We start from the raw sequence: 14,952 nt of genomic DNA on the forward strand, positions 1-14,952 counted from the left end.
CCAATTGTCGCCGCCTCAATAATATGGAGAAGCAGCATCGACGTGGAGAAATCTCCAGCATTCCCCGGATAGGTACGGAGTAGTCCAGCAAGTGGTCATCGGATATTCCCCCGCCACACCCCCTGTGTTTTCCGGGGCTAGGAAACAAGCTTGGGACAAGAAGGGGCCATTTGGAGGATCCTTCAGCGAGCTGACTGGGCACTTTCGCTGCTTGAGCCCACCGAAGCCGACTCCGCCTGTGGCTAGCTTCGGTAGAGGAGAGGTCGGCGGACTGGACAGCTTCCGATGGGAGAGGTCTGCTTGAGTAATGATGATGAAGCGGGAGCGTTTCTATGCCGCCATGTCCCGACCGTTGCGTAGAAGGCGTCCCATCTCGCTACGCTCCGCTTCTGATTGACGGGCTCCTGATTACAGTAACCTTTCTGCGCCACGTGGATGGATGGTCGTCTCGTCGCGCGACCCCGGTGTTTGTCGGCATACCCTGATAGAGCCGACCTAGAACGCAGCCCATTCTCTGCTTGGGCCAATAATTCGGACTCTCCCTCTGTGACCACTACCCCAGTACGAGTGTTTTGTACAGCGTCGATCATGATCTGGAAAGGGATTGGCCGTCGGCACAGCTCTTCCACCAAAGCAGAGGCTCGCTGAGAGAGCCTGCGAACGGCACATCGACTGCACTACTGCATTGTTCTGCTGCTTCTTCCCTCATTCGTTCTCAAGTTCTGGACTATCGGCAAAGCACATGGCCGCAAACGCGCCCGGGTAACGAGATCCCTTTGCACCACCGATGGCTTCAATTGCCTTCCTGATTCTCTCATCGTCGCCTCTGGAGAAGTCAACATTGACTGCGCCAGCATTCTCCTCCAAGTACTTCACATGCTTGGTACCGGGAATAGGGATGAAGTCTGCTTGCCTCGTCAGCATCACTTAATGATTCCGGGTTAAGTCCCCTGCGTAAAAGGGTGTTTCGTCCACTCACCATCGCCTTGAGACAGAACCCATGCAAGCGCAACCTGGCCCGGTGTGCACCCTTTCTCCCTCGCCATGTCCTCAAATATCCCCACAAGCTTGAGATTCCCAGACAAGTTCTCTTCCGCAAAACGAGGAAACATGATGCGCGGGTCCATTGGGTCAAACTCCCCCCGGCTCTTAATGGCGCCGGTCAGAAATCCACGACCTAGAGGCGAATAAGCCACAATCTTGACGCCCAATTCGCGGGCTGTGTCGAGAAACTCGGTCTCGGGTGACTCAATCTCCAGCGCGAAAGGCGAGAATTCCATCTCCGCGGATGTTATCTCGTGGACCGCGTAAGTCCTGCGCGAATGGACATGCCCATGCATCCCAGACCTATGGCAGAGACAAGGCTGTTTCCGATTCTACGGCGAGGGATCTTTGAGGCCATCATAGGAGGAAGTGGACGACAAGGTGGATGGCATTCATGGATTGCTTGTTGAATTGGTATGTCTTCTGTCATGGACGTTGACAAGAAACTATATATCTGTTCGTTACCGGAAATGGCTGCGCCTTTCGGTTCAATGAAGTCTTTGACCCCTAGCCTGGAGCCAAGAGGTCAAGCAGGAGGTTTCATGAGGTCAGAGTTCTGACTGTTCCTCGAGCCGTATGCGGACGACTGCGGCGGAGGAGGCAACAAGGACATCGGAACGTCCATCCCATGGAGGGAATGCGCAAGAGCGGAGTACAAGAGAGCCGCTCATGAGGCCTTGTGGTACCACGAAGCGCACGGAAAACCCGTTCGTGCATGGGTACAACGCTCGACATCGCGAATCTGTCCTATGAAACCCTCAGCGGGTCGAACTGTCTTTATTCATACATGGCTGCTTTGTGTCGTAGTAGCCCAATCCATATCTCCGAGAGACATGCATATGCGAGGTGCAAGGACTCGACGGCCATCGGGCTCGGGTTCGGATTCAGCGTAGATGGTGTTGCGGGTGAACATGCTGAGTCTTTATGTCCTAACTCCAGCTGCACCAAATGCCGCAGGAGCCATTTACTTGTTGACTCCTCCGATCGTGAGGCTTGGAACATCACAACGGGGTTGCCGGTCGACAGGAGGGCAGGAGCACCGAATAGAATCATCATAAGAAAACTCGGATCACTAAGGGCAACTTGCTAAATGTTGGCCAGTTGTGCCAGTTGGAATCTCGGTACCGGCGGAATTTTGTTCCTGGACGAACGGGTCATCGAATCCCTGTCGGAACTGCACGCTTGGTTTGCCTTGCTTGCACCACTTCTCATGCTACTGTACTGGAGAAGCGTAGATTGACCATCTCCATGATGCCCAAGGACAATGGCAGCTATAACAAGTGAGCACTGCGCGTTTCGTATGCGCAAGATTCATCCACGATGTCATCTATATGGTTGAAGACCACGCTTCGGCTGGTATCCCATCACACTCGAGGTCACTGGGGAGCAGCTCAGAAACATGCCTCCCCGTGGCTGCTGCACCGGGGACAATCCACATTGTCTCGACCGCTCCCCCAGGGCACGTGGGACAGCCACATGCACGTTGTTGATCCAGCACGCTTCCCGCTCGCGGCTCATGCACAATACAAACCGTAGGCGCACACACTGGCCGATGTAAAAGCATTTTACTCCCCGTTCGGCATCCAGAACATGGTGCTGGTGCAACCTTCCATCTATGGGAACGACAACTCATGCATGCTACAAGCGCTCGACGAGTTGACACCGAAGCACGGACGTGCCGTGGTGGGCCTGGATCCGAAGACGATCGACCATGAGACGATGGAGAAATGGCATGCCGCCGGCGTGCGAGGGGCGAGACTCAATCTCGTCAGCGTGGGACGAGAAGTCAGCGAGGACGAGCTGCGCGCCGAGCTTGAGAGTTACGCCAGGGTGTTGAAGCCTTTCAAATGGGTTCTGCAGCTGTACATCCCCCTGGCGCTGGCCATGTCGCTGGTGAATATTGTGCCCGGTCTTGGAGTCAAGGTATGCATCGATCATTTCGGATCGCCTGATTTGCCTCAGCATTTCGACCCTTCGAGGACGATATATCCCTACGATATGCAGGGATTCGCGTCGCTAGTGAGTCTTCTGCAGGCTGGGAATACCTGGGTCAAGCTGTCAGCCCCGTACCGTCTTTCAAACGATCCTGAGATGAGAGATCTGGACCCAGTTGGAAGGGAGTTGATCATCAAAGGTGTAAATCGTGTTGTGTACGCCACGGACTGGCCGCATACACGGTTTGACAATATTGATTCGGTGCCTTTTATCGAAAAGTGTTTTGAGTGGTGTGGTGGCGATGAGCATGCGATTGACAGACTATTTCGTGGGAACGCCGAGGAGCTTTGGGATGTGGCTGTGGACACGTAAAGGCCATCTCAAGCTTATACAGTTATCTCGAGCACAGTCAAGCACCAAGAAGACCGTGTTGTGAGCCGTTGCCACATGGTCATTTCTCGACACTGAGTCCTGAGGGTAACAAACTCCTGGGAGGCATCTGCGGCCAACATAGATTCCACGGCAAGGTCAGCTTGGTTTCATTAGCTATCCAAGAGGACACTTCAATACATGGTCAAGCATAGAAATGGATGACCGGTCATGACGCTTTTCAAAAGGAATTGACGGATGGGTGTGACTCAAATTGTGATCCAATGCGCAGGTTTCGGCGAAGGTCACCATACCTACCAGAAGAGTATCATGTGGTCGAAGTGGACAAATTGGCAGAGCTTCTGAGACACCAGCGCGTGCGCGACCAATAATCATTACTGGCGAATACCTGAAGTATAATCCTTGTAACGCCCAGCAGCAAGACAGCAAACACATATATGCTCAATTTCGTCCAGTGATCGCTGCCACAAGTTTCCCACCTGAGGATGTCGTGGCTCAAGATTGTCGCTTCCCACCTAGATCCACTACGATGGCCTGCTGAAGAAAACAGTGCTCTCCATGCAAGTGACCTTCTCCTTGTCCACGGTGTTGACGTCGGCAAGGACGGTGTACTTCCCAGGTGGCTGGACCAAATGTCAATTGCTTCACTTGGTGTAAACAGGACCAGCGAAACTCACCACTTGCTTGGGGATGTCGACCTCCTTCTTGAGAGTGAAGAGTCCCTCCTTCAGCGGGCATGTTATATCGATCTTGGGCAGGTTATCGCAGAGGTCGGCTTCTTGCTTAATGAGCGTAATTAGGCCGTACTTGACCTGCAGGAAAACGGTGGCACCCGGGTCAATGTCCTTGGAGAACGTGCCGTTACCCGTGATGGTCAACTTCTGTCCCCTAATACCACAGTCAGGTCGGGCATCGTAGAGAATTTGGAGGAGGCACGTACGGCACGGGAGGATTGGGCGACAGGTCAACGTAGTCCACAGTCAGGATGTAGTCCTTGGGATCGGCGCAGAACTACAACCTGTCAGAACAAAGCTCGTCATGTCTATCAAGAGCTGCTCACGTTCAACGGGTTCTTTCCAGGAACAGAAAACTTATCCTCGTCCACCAGAGCATTCTGAGAGCCACCGAAGAGCGACCGCGATGACACTGCAGATGCGGCGCTAAGTAGGGAGAGAAGGAGCGCTGTGATCTTCATTTTGTCTGAGTCGACAATCGAAGGGTCAAGGAGGATGAGGAGGTCGGGTCTGAATCGACCCCAAGTTGCTGTTTGCGAAGGAAGATATTGGTTGTTGATATCGCTCGGAAGGAAGACGAGATAGAGCAGTGCAAAAGAGAGGCTTTTCGGGCCAGGTGGGCAGTGATGGGGATTGTTAGGCGATCATAATTGGGTGGCAAGCACGGCGCAGGGCCCGCATGACTTGCACCCAACTTGCCGTCCCCCGGCCGATTATGTCAGGCACCTGCGTCATTCGTCTTATTACCCGGTGCCACCAACGTGCGAATGCACGTGAAGCTTGCAGTGCACTTTTTGCGCTGTCTGGTCGACAGTAGAAGTGCTCCTCCGTACTCCCAGCCCCAAGAAGAACAGGGGCGCAAGGACTTTGGTCGCAGTGCGTCGCTCCTCCTCAACAGTCTCATGCCATCTGGCGACACAGTCCGTATGTTGTCTTGTTGAGCGAGACACATAATTTCCATCTGCGCTCTCTACTTGAACCTGGGTTCTCCTGACCGTTCACCCATCCCCTCGTTTCCCCTTGCGGGTATTTCCCTCACACTACTTCTGGATCTGCTCATCCGTCGCCTTGCTTACGATAACCCAATTTTCGAGCGCATCATTCGATTCTCGCCCTAGAAAGCGCAGCCTTCGTAATGAGGCCGGCTTTGCTGGCATGGGCTCTTGCAGCCGCTTTCTCAACCTCCATCGCCGCGCCACCGGGATCCAAAGGAGGAGCCACCACGTTATCAGACGATGCCATCAATGGCGAAACACCGGCAGAGGGAGGAGAAGCTGTGGACTATACTGTTTTTAATGGCATCAAGGTGCCCCCGATGAAGGAGATACAGGGCGACGAGTTTGCCGAGACCATCAAAGACGGGTATTGGTGGGTCAAACACTATTCGCCTTACTGCGGCCATTGTAAAGCCATTGCACCGACATGGCAGACACTTTACGAATTCTACGCGACCTCAGATCCTCTCCAAGGCATGACGAAATCCGGTCAGCCCGACCTATTCTCCCCGAACAGCTTCCACGGATACTACAACTTCCATTTCGCGTCGATAAATTGTATTGCCTTCGGTGATGTTTGCGACAAGAATGGTGTCAGAGCATGGCCGACTTTTTTGCTGTACAAAGATGGCGAATTTGTTGAGAAATATACCGGTGGCAGGTCAATGTCCGACTTCAGCAACTATGTCGAAGAAAAGCTTGAACAGATAAAGCCGGGCTCGAGACCACGAGGAGGCGTACATGTTCCTCAGCCGGGTGCGAAGGGTGTTGACCGAACCGCCGAGCCAGACGCGCCTCTAGCAAAGGACAAAGACACTGCTGCCGGAGCGGCGGCCGGGGAAAAGCAAAACAAAGTCGCCGCCGCCGAGTCCGAGACAACCACTGCATTGCTGGCTTCAGAGACGGCCAAATCTGGGAAGACTCTGAGCGCGAAACCCGCCGTTCAACCAAATCCGAAAGGCACTTCCGTCGCGCTCACTCCGGAATCATTCCAGAAACTAGTCACCACTTCTCAGGACCCATGGTTCGTCAAGTTCTACGTCCCTTGGTGTAGTCATTGCCAGCACCTGGCACCGACCTGGCAACAGATGGCTAAGGAGATGGAAGGGAAACTCAATATCGGCGAGGTCAATTGCGAGGCTTCACCGCGATTGTGCAAAGATGCCAAAGTCAACGCCTACCCTACCATCTACTTCTTCCGTGGTGGCGAGCGTGTCGAGTACGAGGGTCTTCGTGGCCTTGGGGATCTGCTTTCGTTCGCGAATAAAGCCCTGGATAGTGATGTCAAGCATGTCGACGCAGCCGCGTTCAAGGAGATGGAAGAGACCGAAGAAGTCATCTTTGTCTATTTCTTCGATGACGCCACAACTTCTGAGGACTTTGCGGCTCTTGATCGTTTGACTCTCAGCTTGATCGGACATGCCAAGATTGTCAAGACTGATTCTGAAATACTGGAAAATCGCTTCAAAATCTCCACATGGCCTAGACTACTCGTCTCTCGAGATGGACGGCCGACCTACTACAATGCTTTGGCTCCCAAGGACATGAGGGACTTCCGACGCGTACTCACCTGGATGCAATCAAATTGGCTTCCCATCGTTCCCGAACTCAGCGCTACCAACGCCAAGGAGATTATGGATGGGAAGTATGTGGTGTTGGGTATCCTCTCGCGAGAACGACCGGATGAATTCTTGCAATCACGACGAGAGCTGAAGAACGCCGCTCTGGAATGGATGGACAAGCAAACCCAAGCCTTCCAACTCGAACGGCAAGAACTTCGCGACTCTAAACAACTGAGGATCGAAGAGGCCGAAGATCGCAATGATCAACGTGCGCTGAGACAGGCGAAGAGTCGGGTCATCAGCATTACAGAGGAGACCTTTAGAAAACAAGTCGCCTTTGCTTGGGTCGACGGGGTCTTCTGGGAAAGGTGGTTGAGATCTACGTACGGCGTTGACGTCTCTAAGGGAGAAAGGGTTATAATCAACGACGAAGATGTGAGTCTAATACTAGCGTCTGTATCCTCCGAGTTGGACTAACAAACAATCTCTAGAACCGCCGCTACTGGGACGTCACCGACTCCGGCGCCTACATCATGCCATCTCGGACCTCTATTCTGGAAACCCTCCCTCGCATCGTCGCCAACCCACCCAAACTAACGCCCAAATCTACTATTGGCGCTTTCGAAAACATCTTCTTCCAGATCAGAAATTTTGGGACGTATCATCCCTATTTGTCTTTTGGTGTGCTCATCATCAGTATCTTCTTACTTTTCTGGGTCTTGAAGAATGGAGCGACGATCAAGAAGAGTCTCAGTCGCACTTCGAGCGGATATTTCCATTTGGACGGGAAGGAAGGACTGTTGGGGACGACGAATGGCAAGGCCGATTAGGCGCAACTACACCTCTGGTGGCGGATTCTACGTGTATAGTGCATTGCAGGGGCGTTTAGGACGTAGGGACATGACCAGGCTTTGGGGGTGGGGCATATACAATACAACCCAGATGCATTGAATCCAATGTTGGTTATGTCCGTGCATCATGCAGTAAGACAAAACGAACATTACGCACATCGCATCCTTCGGGAGAGCTTTAGAAGAAACACTGTGGCTTGGGCCTGCCAGCGTTCAGAGAGCGCCCGCACGTATACAGTTCCGCATCGACGGCGACATGCAGGTCCGGCAGGTCAGCCAACCCGGGACGAAAGCTGGTCGCGCCCGCACTAAATTCCTCGACGTAGACAGGCAATCAACCAGGGGCAGCGGGGTTGGGAGGGAAAGGAAGAGGTTCTGGCGATCAAGCTTCGTCCATGACAGACTAGGCGACACCTTGAATTTGTTCAATACCTTTGCGGCTTCTCGGGAGTGTCTGCTGCGTATCTGAACCGTATGAACTTGTCTCGTGGCGGCTCAAACCACAAATATGGCAATGCCTTTTTGCGATAGACCGAAAGGCCGCTCACAACCCGGCTGTGACTTTGGCGAATCTCGTGCCCTTCCAACGCCGTCGATGTATGCGTGATATTGGGAATGACTTTGCCCTTCTACGTTTGAAGACTGGGCTCCGAGGACGGATGACGGACCGGTTCCTGCTTGTGTGCTTCCGTGAGGATGATGCCGCCGCTCGCTCGCTGATCGACCGCTATCATCAAACTCTTTCTACTCCCGCCGTCCTGGTCTATCGGTGCCGAAGACCCGACGACCGCCCCGCTCCTGCGGCGCCTGCTGGCTGACCGGCACGACGTTGACGGCAATGCTGTCGAAGCCCATGCTCTTCAGCAGATCTTTGGTATCGCTGTCCACATCCAGTTGTCCACTCTCGGTGTTCTGCGTGAAATCAAGGGCCGAGATCTCGGGCACGTATTGATCTTTGCGCTCGCGCTCCTCTTCCTGGAGCTTGAACGAGATGCCGCGCACGGGACCGCGCTGGATACGTTTCATCAGATGGGTGGTGTAGCCGGCGATCTGTACCAGAAGAACGTGGTTAATACAAATTAAACGCCTGAGTAACGGAAAGAGGTTTTGGGTGTGTCAAAATCTGGACCCGGGATATAGGCAAGGTATAAGCATGCGTGGGGTGCGTACCTTGTTGCGAAGACGCTTCGAGGCAATGATGGCGATTTCATCGCAGATGCGCTTGTTGGTCTCGAAGTCGAGGGTGAGCTTGGGGTAGTAACGCTCGATGATGACTTTGGCGGACTTCTTGACGGTCTGGTGACGGATGTCGAGTCAGTTTATCATCGCTGAGATTGTGGCTGTACGGGAGGGCCTCTACTGACCTTCGTGCGAACGCGACCCATCTTGACGGCTTGGGGAGGATGTGGTGGGAAAGCTGAAGTCGATGGCAGCGAATTCGGAAGACGCTGGTGGACGGAGTATCGCAAGATGAATTTGCTGCAGCACTGGTTGTGGATGCTTGGCGTTAGCCAAGAGATAAGATTGACACTCGCTTCCCGTGCCCGTGGCCTAGGCACGTGACACCTTCAGGAGGAACTCGGTAGAGTGTGTTAGGGCAATGGGTATTCTGTCATTCTCACCCGCGAGTCATATACCTCGTACAGGGTACCCGATGTCCAAGAGGTCTGACTGTACGAACCACGTTTATTTTATGTATGAATTCCAGGAGTCTGCGGCGATTGCCCCGTGGACCTAGCCTCGCTAGCCTACTACGAAACCCCACGGCACAATTCTCGCTCAATAGCAGGAACGGCTATGTTGTCTCAAGATCTGCAGGAGTCTTCTTGTTATCAAGTGCAATCTCTCAAGGCCCAGAGAGAGTACTCCGTACAGCGAAGGATACCGGGCACATGAATCAATTTCAGCCGGGAGTGACTTGGACAGAATATGACATGGAGCGTTGGAGAATCGAGTATTTGTGTCTATACATTTTGTACATCTATTTGAGGTTGCGCTTCGTCCACTTCGGGCTAGACATCGACTTCAAAAGGTCCAACTCTTCGTCGATGTCTCGCTCGGGTTCAGGGGGTGGCCTGGTTCTTCTGGATGCAATACTATCGAGACTCGGTAGTTGCGATGACATCCTCCTCGCCGGAGCAGTCGTAGCCGTTGTTGTCCGCCTCTTTGTAGGATCAACTGGTAATTCGTTCTCCACAGCCCAGCCTTGTAGTCTCTTGGTCTTGATCTCGACTTTGCCAGCTTGCGAAACACTGGTCGAGATTGGAGTAACCACCAGCTTTGGTCCATCCTTGACAGGCTCCCATTTCCAAACCTGCTCAGTTATTGCAGTGGCACCAACGGGTTCGGGGACGACAAATCCAGCGACGCCCACGTAAGGCACGTGTTTGTTATGCATTATTTGTCTTGATTTGAGCAATCGAGCCGCAACAGGATCACGGCTTGCCCGAGGGCCTGTCGTAGGGCTATTAGCTGCCGAAGCCTCTGTCTTGAGATAGGAGAGCCCAGCAGAAGGGTGGGTACGGGGTGGTCCGGACTCTCGGTACAAATCTGCCGCTATCGTGTCGCGTCCATAGGACCACGGGTCTGTCATATCGGATGACGGGTTCGGACCGTCCGCGAGGTCGAAAAACTTGGCGATTAATGGACCAAACTTGCCAGGCTCGTTTCGTAAGTATCGCATGTGCTCTGTGACATCTTCTTCTGTGATTTCAACGGGTGACTGGGAAGACACATCAGGCTGTCCTTCGTCAAGTGCTTTCAAGCGCTGGTCGTGGGCACGTGTCTCAACCAGGTCGTTCTTCACTAGTTCTCTGAAAGCGGCTCTCTTCTCTCTTGTGATAGTCTTCAGAAAGGCATCGAATTCCAATCCATTCAGACCAGCCAGATATGGACCAGAGTAACGCCATCTGCGTAGACTCTCCACAGATGGTGCAGGTGCAGAGTTCGTTGGCTGCGACTGATTCAAATGCTTTTCCACCTCGCCCTTATTCTTCTCAACCTTCAGCATCGCATCCTTCAAATGTCCGGGCATGCGCTGGGCCCGCTCGGATGGACTCTGATCCAGCCATGATATGGAAGTTTTCTGATTCAATCTCGGAGGCGGCTGGTCGGCAGTATGGTCAAGCTCCACTTCGAAGGGGCTAATCTGTTGATCCTGCACTGACTTCCTCCTCGGGGCCGGCAAGGTCACTCTGAGGTTAAGCTCTTGATACTTTCGCAGTGTTAGGACATGATCAGCCGCGGATTCGAAATCGACAACATGTTCAGGGGTGTCAATGCCTCTTCGGAAACGGACCAGGGGCGTCCCGGATTTCGTTGTGGTCTTGATAGGTAGTGGTCGTTTCAAACCCCAATCTCCTTGATTCAGAGACGCAAGCGGCGTTTCGATAGCTGCTCTTGTGGGATAGGGAGTTGTGGCAGAGTCGGAGTAGGAGATGGGTTCTGATGAAGGTTCTACTGCCGGGAGCGATACTGCAGGAGGAATCGAGAAGAGTCTGGAGGTGCGGAGCAGATTTGCTGCTGGCGACAGACGCGCAGCCGTCATTGCTGCGATATCTGGCCAGGCTGATGCAAAAAAGCGTGTGGTTGAGCGCGACGCAAGCTATCGGAAAATGCAATCACCTGCGAATTCCAGGTTGAACGGGCTCGGCAGACTTTCTAGTTAGGGTTCTCAGTTGATCTCACGTGACCCTCGAATCTCGTTCGTTTTCCAGCGGATCTTCACCAGCTTCACAAATGTTCTGAAATGCTAACAGAATTTCAATTTTACCTGCAAACCCGTCTCGGACACCCTGTACACTTTATCCTCTCACATACGGCCACAGCCGATATCGGCAGGACACGCATTCTCGAGGATGATGCGTCTTCCGACCCCACGATGGCCCCAGGCAATCGAGATCAGAATGAATTTGTTGACAGTCGCATGGCAGCAGTAATGCCCACATTACTATCGACAGTGCCTCTTCGACTCCCATACAGACGGTTGATCTGCCACGACATGTTTGTCCATGGCTTGCACAAACACGAGTGACGCACTTCGCGCTGAACCAGTCGTCGTCGCCTGTATCTATATTAAGGATATGCATCGTGGAGACCCCGCACACGAAGTCGGCTAACCACCATTACGCCTCTCTTTCAGGGCGCACAGGGCAAACCAGGGAGGCAGATGGGCTTGTTAGCGATACGAGCATCATCGCTTTTCGGGGTCCGAATACGTGGAGGTCTGTATAACTGGGCTGCAGCCCTCTTCTGCTCGAACGACAATCACGCCGGGTGGACTAGATTGACTGTGCTCTCTAGCACGAACTTCTGCCCTCCCTATTAGAATCATCAGGCGTTCAGGTGAGCCTCTTATACTCCGTTAGTCGAGACACAAGACCTCTATGTTCCACCTCCGCTACCGCCAGAGGATATCCGAAGCAGAAATGAACATCCTTGCCTACAAGATGGCTCGATTCTTACTCATGTTCAGCCTGCCTCTCGCAGCCTGGTGTCAGTTGAATGCTCTACCCTCTCCCCCTGGGTCAAAGGTATACGTCAGTGAATTTCCCCTGACGGACCATTCGCGTGTTGACCCACTGGCGCCGTGCTGCAACGAATCTCGCCGGCTGATGTTGTCCCTCTTCCAGCCAGCCAACTGCAGCCAGACACATCAAATCCCATACATGCCACCTGCAACGGCAGCGTCCCACGATGCCATGTTCGGCTTTTTGGGAATACCGAACGGGACGTTCGAATCCTTCCGCCTCGAGACGTGTCCCGCACCTCCCAAGAATACCGACTTTCCCGTATTGCTATTCTCGACAGGAGCGGGGACTTCCCGCCTGGTATACAGCGTCCTCTGTCAGTGGGTCGCTTCCATGGGGTTCAACGTCATTTCGATCGACCACACCTACGACGCTCCAATAGTGGAATTTCCAGAGGGCACCATCATTCCAGCCGCCAACCTAACGCTTCTAGAGGATCTGGAAAAAGTGCTTACCGTCAGGACTGCGGATGTGCTTTCCGTGTTGAAGGCGATCTCCAATTCCACCACGACAAAGGAACTTGGGATACCGCTCTTCAGGACCAAGCGTGTGGGAGTGTTCGGACACTCTCTGGGCGGCGCAACTGCCGCAGACGCGATGCTGCTGGACACCAGGCTTGTTGGAGGCTTGAACATGGACGGTAGTGTCTATGGGCAAGCGGTGAATAAGACCCAGAAAAACCCCTTCACGATCTTCGCGGCACAGCACCATAATCAATCCAGCGACGCGACTTGGGCTGCGTTCTGGCAACAATTGAAAGGAATCAAATTGCAACTCGAGGTCAATGGCTCAATGCATGGCACATTCGTTGACTATCCTGTGTTGGCCAACAGCCTAGGCATCAATTCGACCTCGGTGCCTGCCGTAGCAGAGTTCATTGGGAGTATCGGCGGTGCCAGAATGTTCAATATCCTCCGATCATATATTGGAGGCTTCTTCCAAGAGGTGCTGGGGTCGAAACAGGTCAAGCTGCTCGAGGGCCCGAGCCTGCAGTTTCCCGAAGTATCGTTTATGAACCGATCACTGAGCACAGCAGCAACAACTTGAGAGGTGCGGGCTCCCCGTGTACAGCGATCGGACTTGCCTAGGGGGTTTCAGGGTCGTGTGTTATCCCGGCGAGTTCTTTATAGCTCTTCAATAAGCTACCTTGATCAGTCTTCCAATTCAGGAGGCCAATTGACAGCGCGACGGATTGGTGTTTATGACAGACAGATCACTGCATTCTCAATCGCTTCCACCTAGTCGCGTGTGGGTTGTGGCGGTACGTGGACGACGTGAGTAAAAGTTCAAAGTGAGGCGCCAGAAATATCTCGGGAAGCCTCACCGCCAAATCATTGCCGTGCGGCCTTTGTTGACCAGTGCCAAGTGAAGGCGCACCATGGTCGATACAGGTACCATACGTTAGCCTTGCAGTGTCCGTCCCAGGAGGCGGTCACAGGACGTGTGCGTGATGCGGCCATAGGTTCATGGTGTTGAGGGTCGCATCGGGCCGCAATGCTCGATGATGGCTTCCTCAAACCTACACTCTCAGTGCTCTCGTCAGTCAGGGTCCGAAGCTGAGTCGACATCGGTCCCGTCGAACGAATGAACAGACGACATTGTAAGATTTGGTCCGTGCGTGATCTGTGAAACCTCAACAGCGCGGAACTTTCATCCCTCTCTCAGTCGCCCTTGACACTGACACTGATACAAACTCTTTTCTCGACCTGGTCGTCACATTCACAATCTATACTCCTTGCCCTCTCGTTTTTACAACGCTCATCGAGATGCCACATTTCTCGTGCTCGCTCGACCGGCCGCTGACCACAGAAGTGGCATTGCAAACCCAGTCCTACGTGCTGTGCAGTCAATCGCACATAAGGAATGACGATCAACGCTCACTCAACTCCTTCCTTGTCTGCCATCTACCTTCATCGACTCCCTGACCCTCTTGCGAACCCGTACCGTCATGGGCAGCCGACTACCAGGTCCAGAAACCTTGGTTGGAGCTCACGCCAGCCTCACAGATTTGTCGACAACGCTAGATGACAGTCTGCAAAAGATTGCTCCACAATCCCAGCTTGCAGGGTTCGGTCAGGTACAAAGGACGGGCCTTCCAGTACGGATGCGGCCTGTGCCTCACAAGATCGACACCTTTTATACGAGTTTCCAGGACCAAAGATTGGTTAGTTGAACCTGGGCTGATTAATTAACTCCTCTACATCGAAAGTTTGGTCCTACACATCGCTCAGCTGCGCCCTGTATTCGTCTCTACATGCGAAGACACCTTTCAGCATGCAAGAGGCATTGCCAACTATCTGAACCGGTGTGTCTTGTCTCTCATAGACCTGGGCCACGAGCATTTCTCGAAGATGCCCGTTGTCAGCCTAGGCGGATGAGCAAGCACTTAGGCCGCTGCACTTAAGCCACAATAGGAGGAGCTCCACACATGTCAAAGACGCGAGCAACCGCAACGCCCGTTTCGACTGCCTTCTGACATCGAAAAGAGGCTTTGCTCGGGCAAGCAGATCACAGCCTAGGCCGTGACTGCGATATTGCGGCTGTTGGGCACCAACTCCTCTTGTCATTAAGAGCGGATATGTTACGTTTCAGACTAACCCGATGATTAATATGGGCCATGCGCTCCTTAGTCAGTGTACTGTAGGAGCTTGGAGACAGTTCAAAAGTCGATGACCCAACTCCGGCGGCACAGCATTCAAGATCCATGGGCACGGATGCACGGACCGTCTGCACGGATGTCAAGACTGAGTTTGGCAGATTTTGAATCTGAAGATGAGCTCGGGTTACCGTTTGCGATAGGCCAAACCCAACGGGTGAGCTCAATAAGGCATCCTCTAAAGCAAGGCCTGCGGGTTCGGTTTGCAGAACCGGGGCGTATGGACTCTAGTGGAGCTGCATGCCGCTGGGCTTGT

General features: G+C 53.3%; 7 protein-coding genes across 7 annotated transcripts; 3 read left to right on the plus strand and 4 right to left on the minus strand.

Annotated features, from left to right (window-relative positions):
* Positions 1 to 705: 705 nt before the first annotated feature.
* On the minus strand, positions 706 to 1,280 carry G647_06726 (uncharacterized protein; the record flags this gene model as incomplete). The annotated part of the gene is made up of 2 exons (XM_008731045.1): positions 706 to 905; positions 980 to 1,280. The coding sequence occupies 2 exons, from the start codon at positions 1,278 to 1,280 to the stop codon at positions 706 to 708; spliced, it is 501 nt and encodes a 166-aa protein (XP_008729267.1).
* A 1,354-nt stretch (positions 1,281 to 2,634) lies between these two features.
* On the plus strand, positions 2,635 to 3,351 carry G647_06727 (uncharacterized protein; the record flags this gene model as incomplete). The annotated part of the gene is made up of 1 exon (XM_008731046.1): positions 2,635 to 3,351. One exon carries the CDS (start codon positions 2,635 to 2,637, stop codon positions 3,349 to 3,351), a length of 717 nt encoding a protein of 238 aa, XP_008729268.1.
* Positions 3,352 to 3,893: 542 nt separating this feature from the next.
* G647_06728 (uncharacterized protein) lies at positions 3,894 to 4,564 on the minus strand (the record flags this gene model as incomplete). Its single annotated transcript, XM_008731047.1, has 4 exons — positions 3,894 to 3,992; positions 4,047 to 4,257; positions 4,310 to 4,380; positions 4,430 to 4,564. The coding sequence occupies 4 exons, from the start codon at positions 4,562 to 4,564 to the stop codon at positions 3,894 to 3,896; spliced, it is 516 nt and encodes a 171-aa protein (XP_008729269.1).
* A 674-nt stretch (positions 4,565 to 5,238) lies between these two features.
* G647_06729 (protein disulfide-isomerase domain) lies at positions 5,239 to 7,490 on the plus strand (the record flags this gene model as incomplete). The annotated part of the gene is made up of 2 exons (XM_008731048.1): positions 5,239 to 7,095; positions 7,152 to 7,490. 2 exons carry the CDS (start codon positions 5,239 to 5,241, stop codon positions 7,488 to 7,490), a joined length of 2,196 nt encoding a protein of 731 aa, XP_008729270.1.
* Positions 7,491 to 8,255: 765 nt separating this feature from the next.
* Positions 8,256 to 8,896, minus strand: G647_06730 (40S ribosomal protein S17; the record flags this gene model as incomplete). The annotated part of the gene is made up of 3 exons (XM_008731049.1): positions 8,256 to 8,561; positions 8,682 to 8,807; positions 8,876 to 8,896. 3 exons carry the CDS (start codon positions 8,894 to 8,896, stop codon positions 8,256 to 8,258), a joined length of 453 nt encoding a protein of 150 aa, XP_008729271.1.
* A 596-nt stretch (positions 8,897 to 9,492) lies between these two features.
* Positions 9,493 to 11,058, minus strand: G647_06731 (uncharacterized protein; the record flags this gene model as incomplete). Its single annotated transcript, XM_008731050.1, has 1 exon — positions 9,493 to 11,058. The coding sequence occupies one exon, from the start codon at positions 11,056 to 11,058 to the stop codon at positions 9,493 to 9,495; it is 1,566 nt and encodes a 521-aa protein (XP_008729272.1).
* A 901-nt stretch (positions 11,059 to 11,959) lies between these two features.
* Positions 11,960 to 13,087, plus strand: G647_06732 (uncharacterized protein; the record flags this gene model as incomplete). Its single annotated transcript, XM_008731051.1, has 1 exon — positions 11,960 to 13,087. One exon carries the CDS (start codon positions 11,960 to 11,962, stop codon positions 13,085 to 13,087), a length of 1,128 nt encoding a protein of 375 aa, XP_008729273.1.
* Positions 13,088 to 14,952: the final 1,865 nt, after the last annotated feature.

Source organism: Cladophialophora carrionii (genome assembly GCF_000365165.1).
Source record: "Cladophialophora carrionii CBS 160.54 unplaced genomic scaffold supercont1.5, whole genome shotgun sequence".
Lineage (NCBI taxonomy): Eukaryota > Fungi > Ascomycota > Eurotiomycetes > Chaetothyriales > Herpotrichiellaceae > Cladophialophora > Cladophialophora carrionii.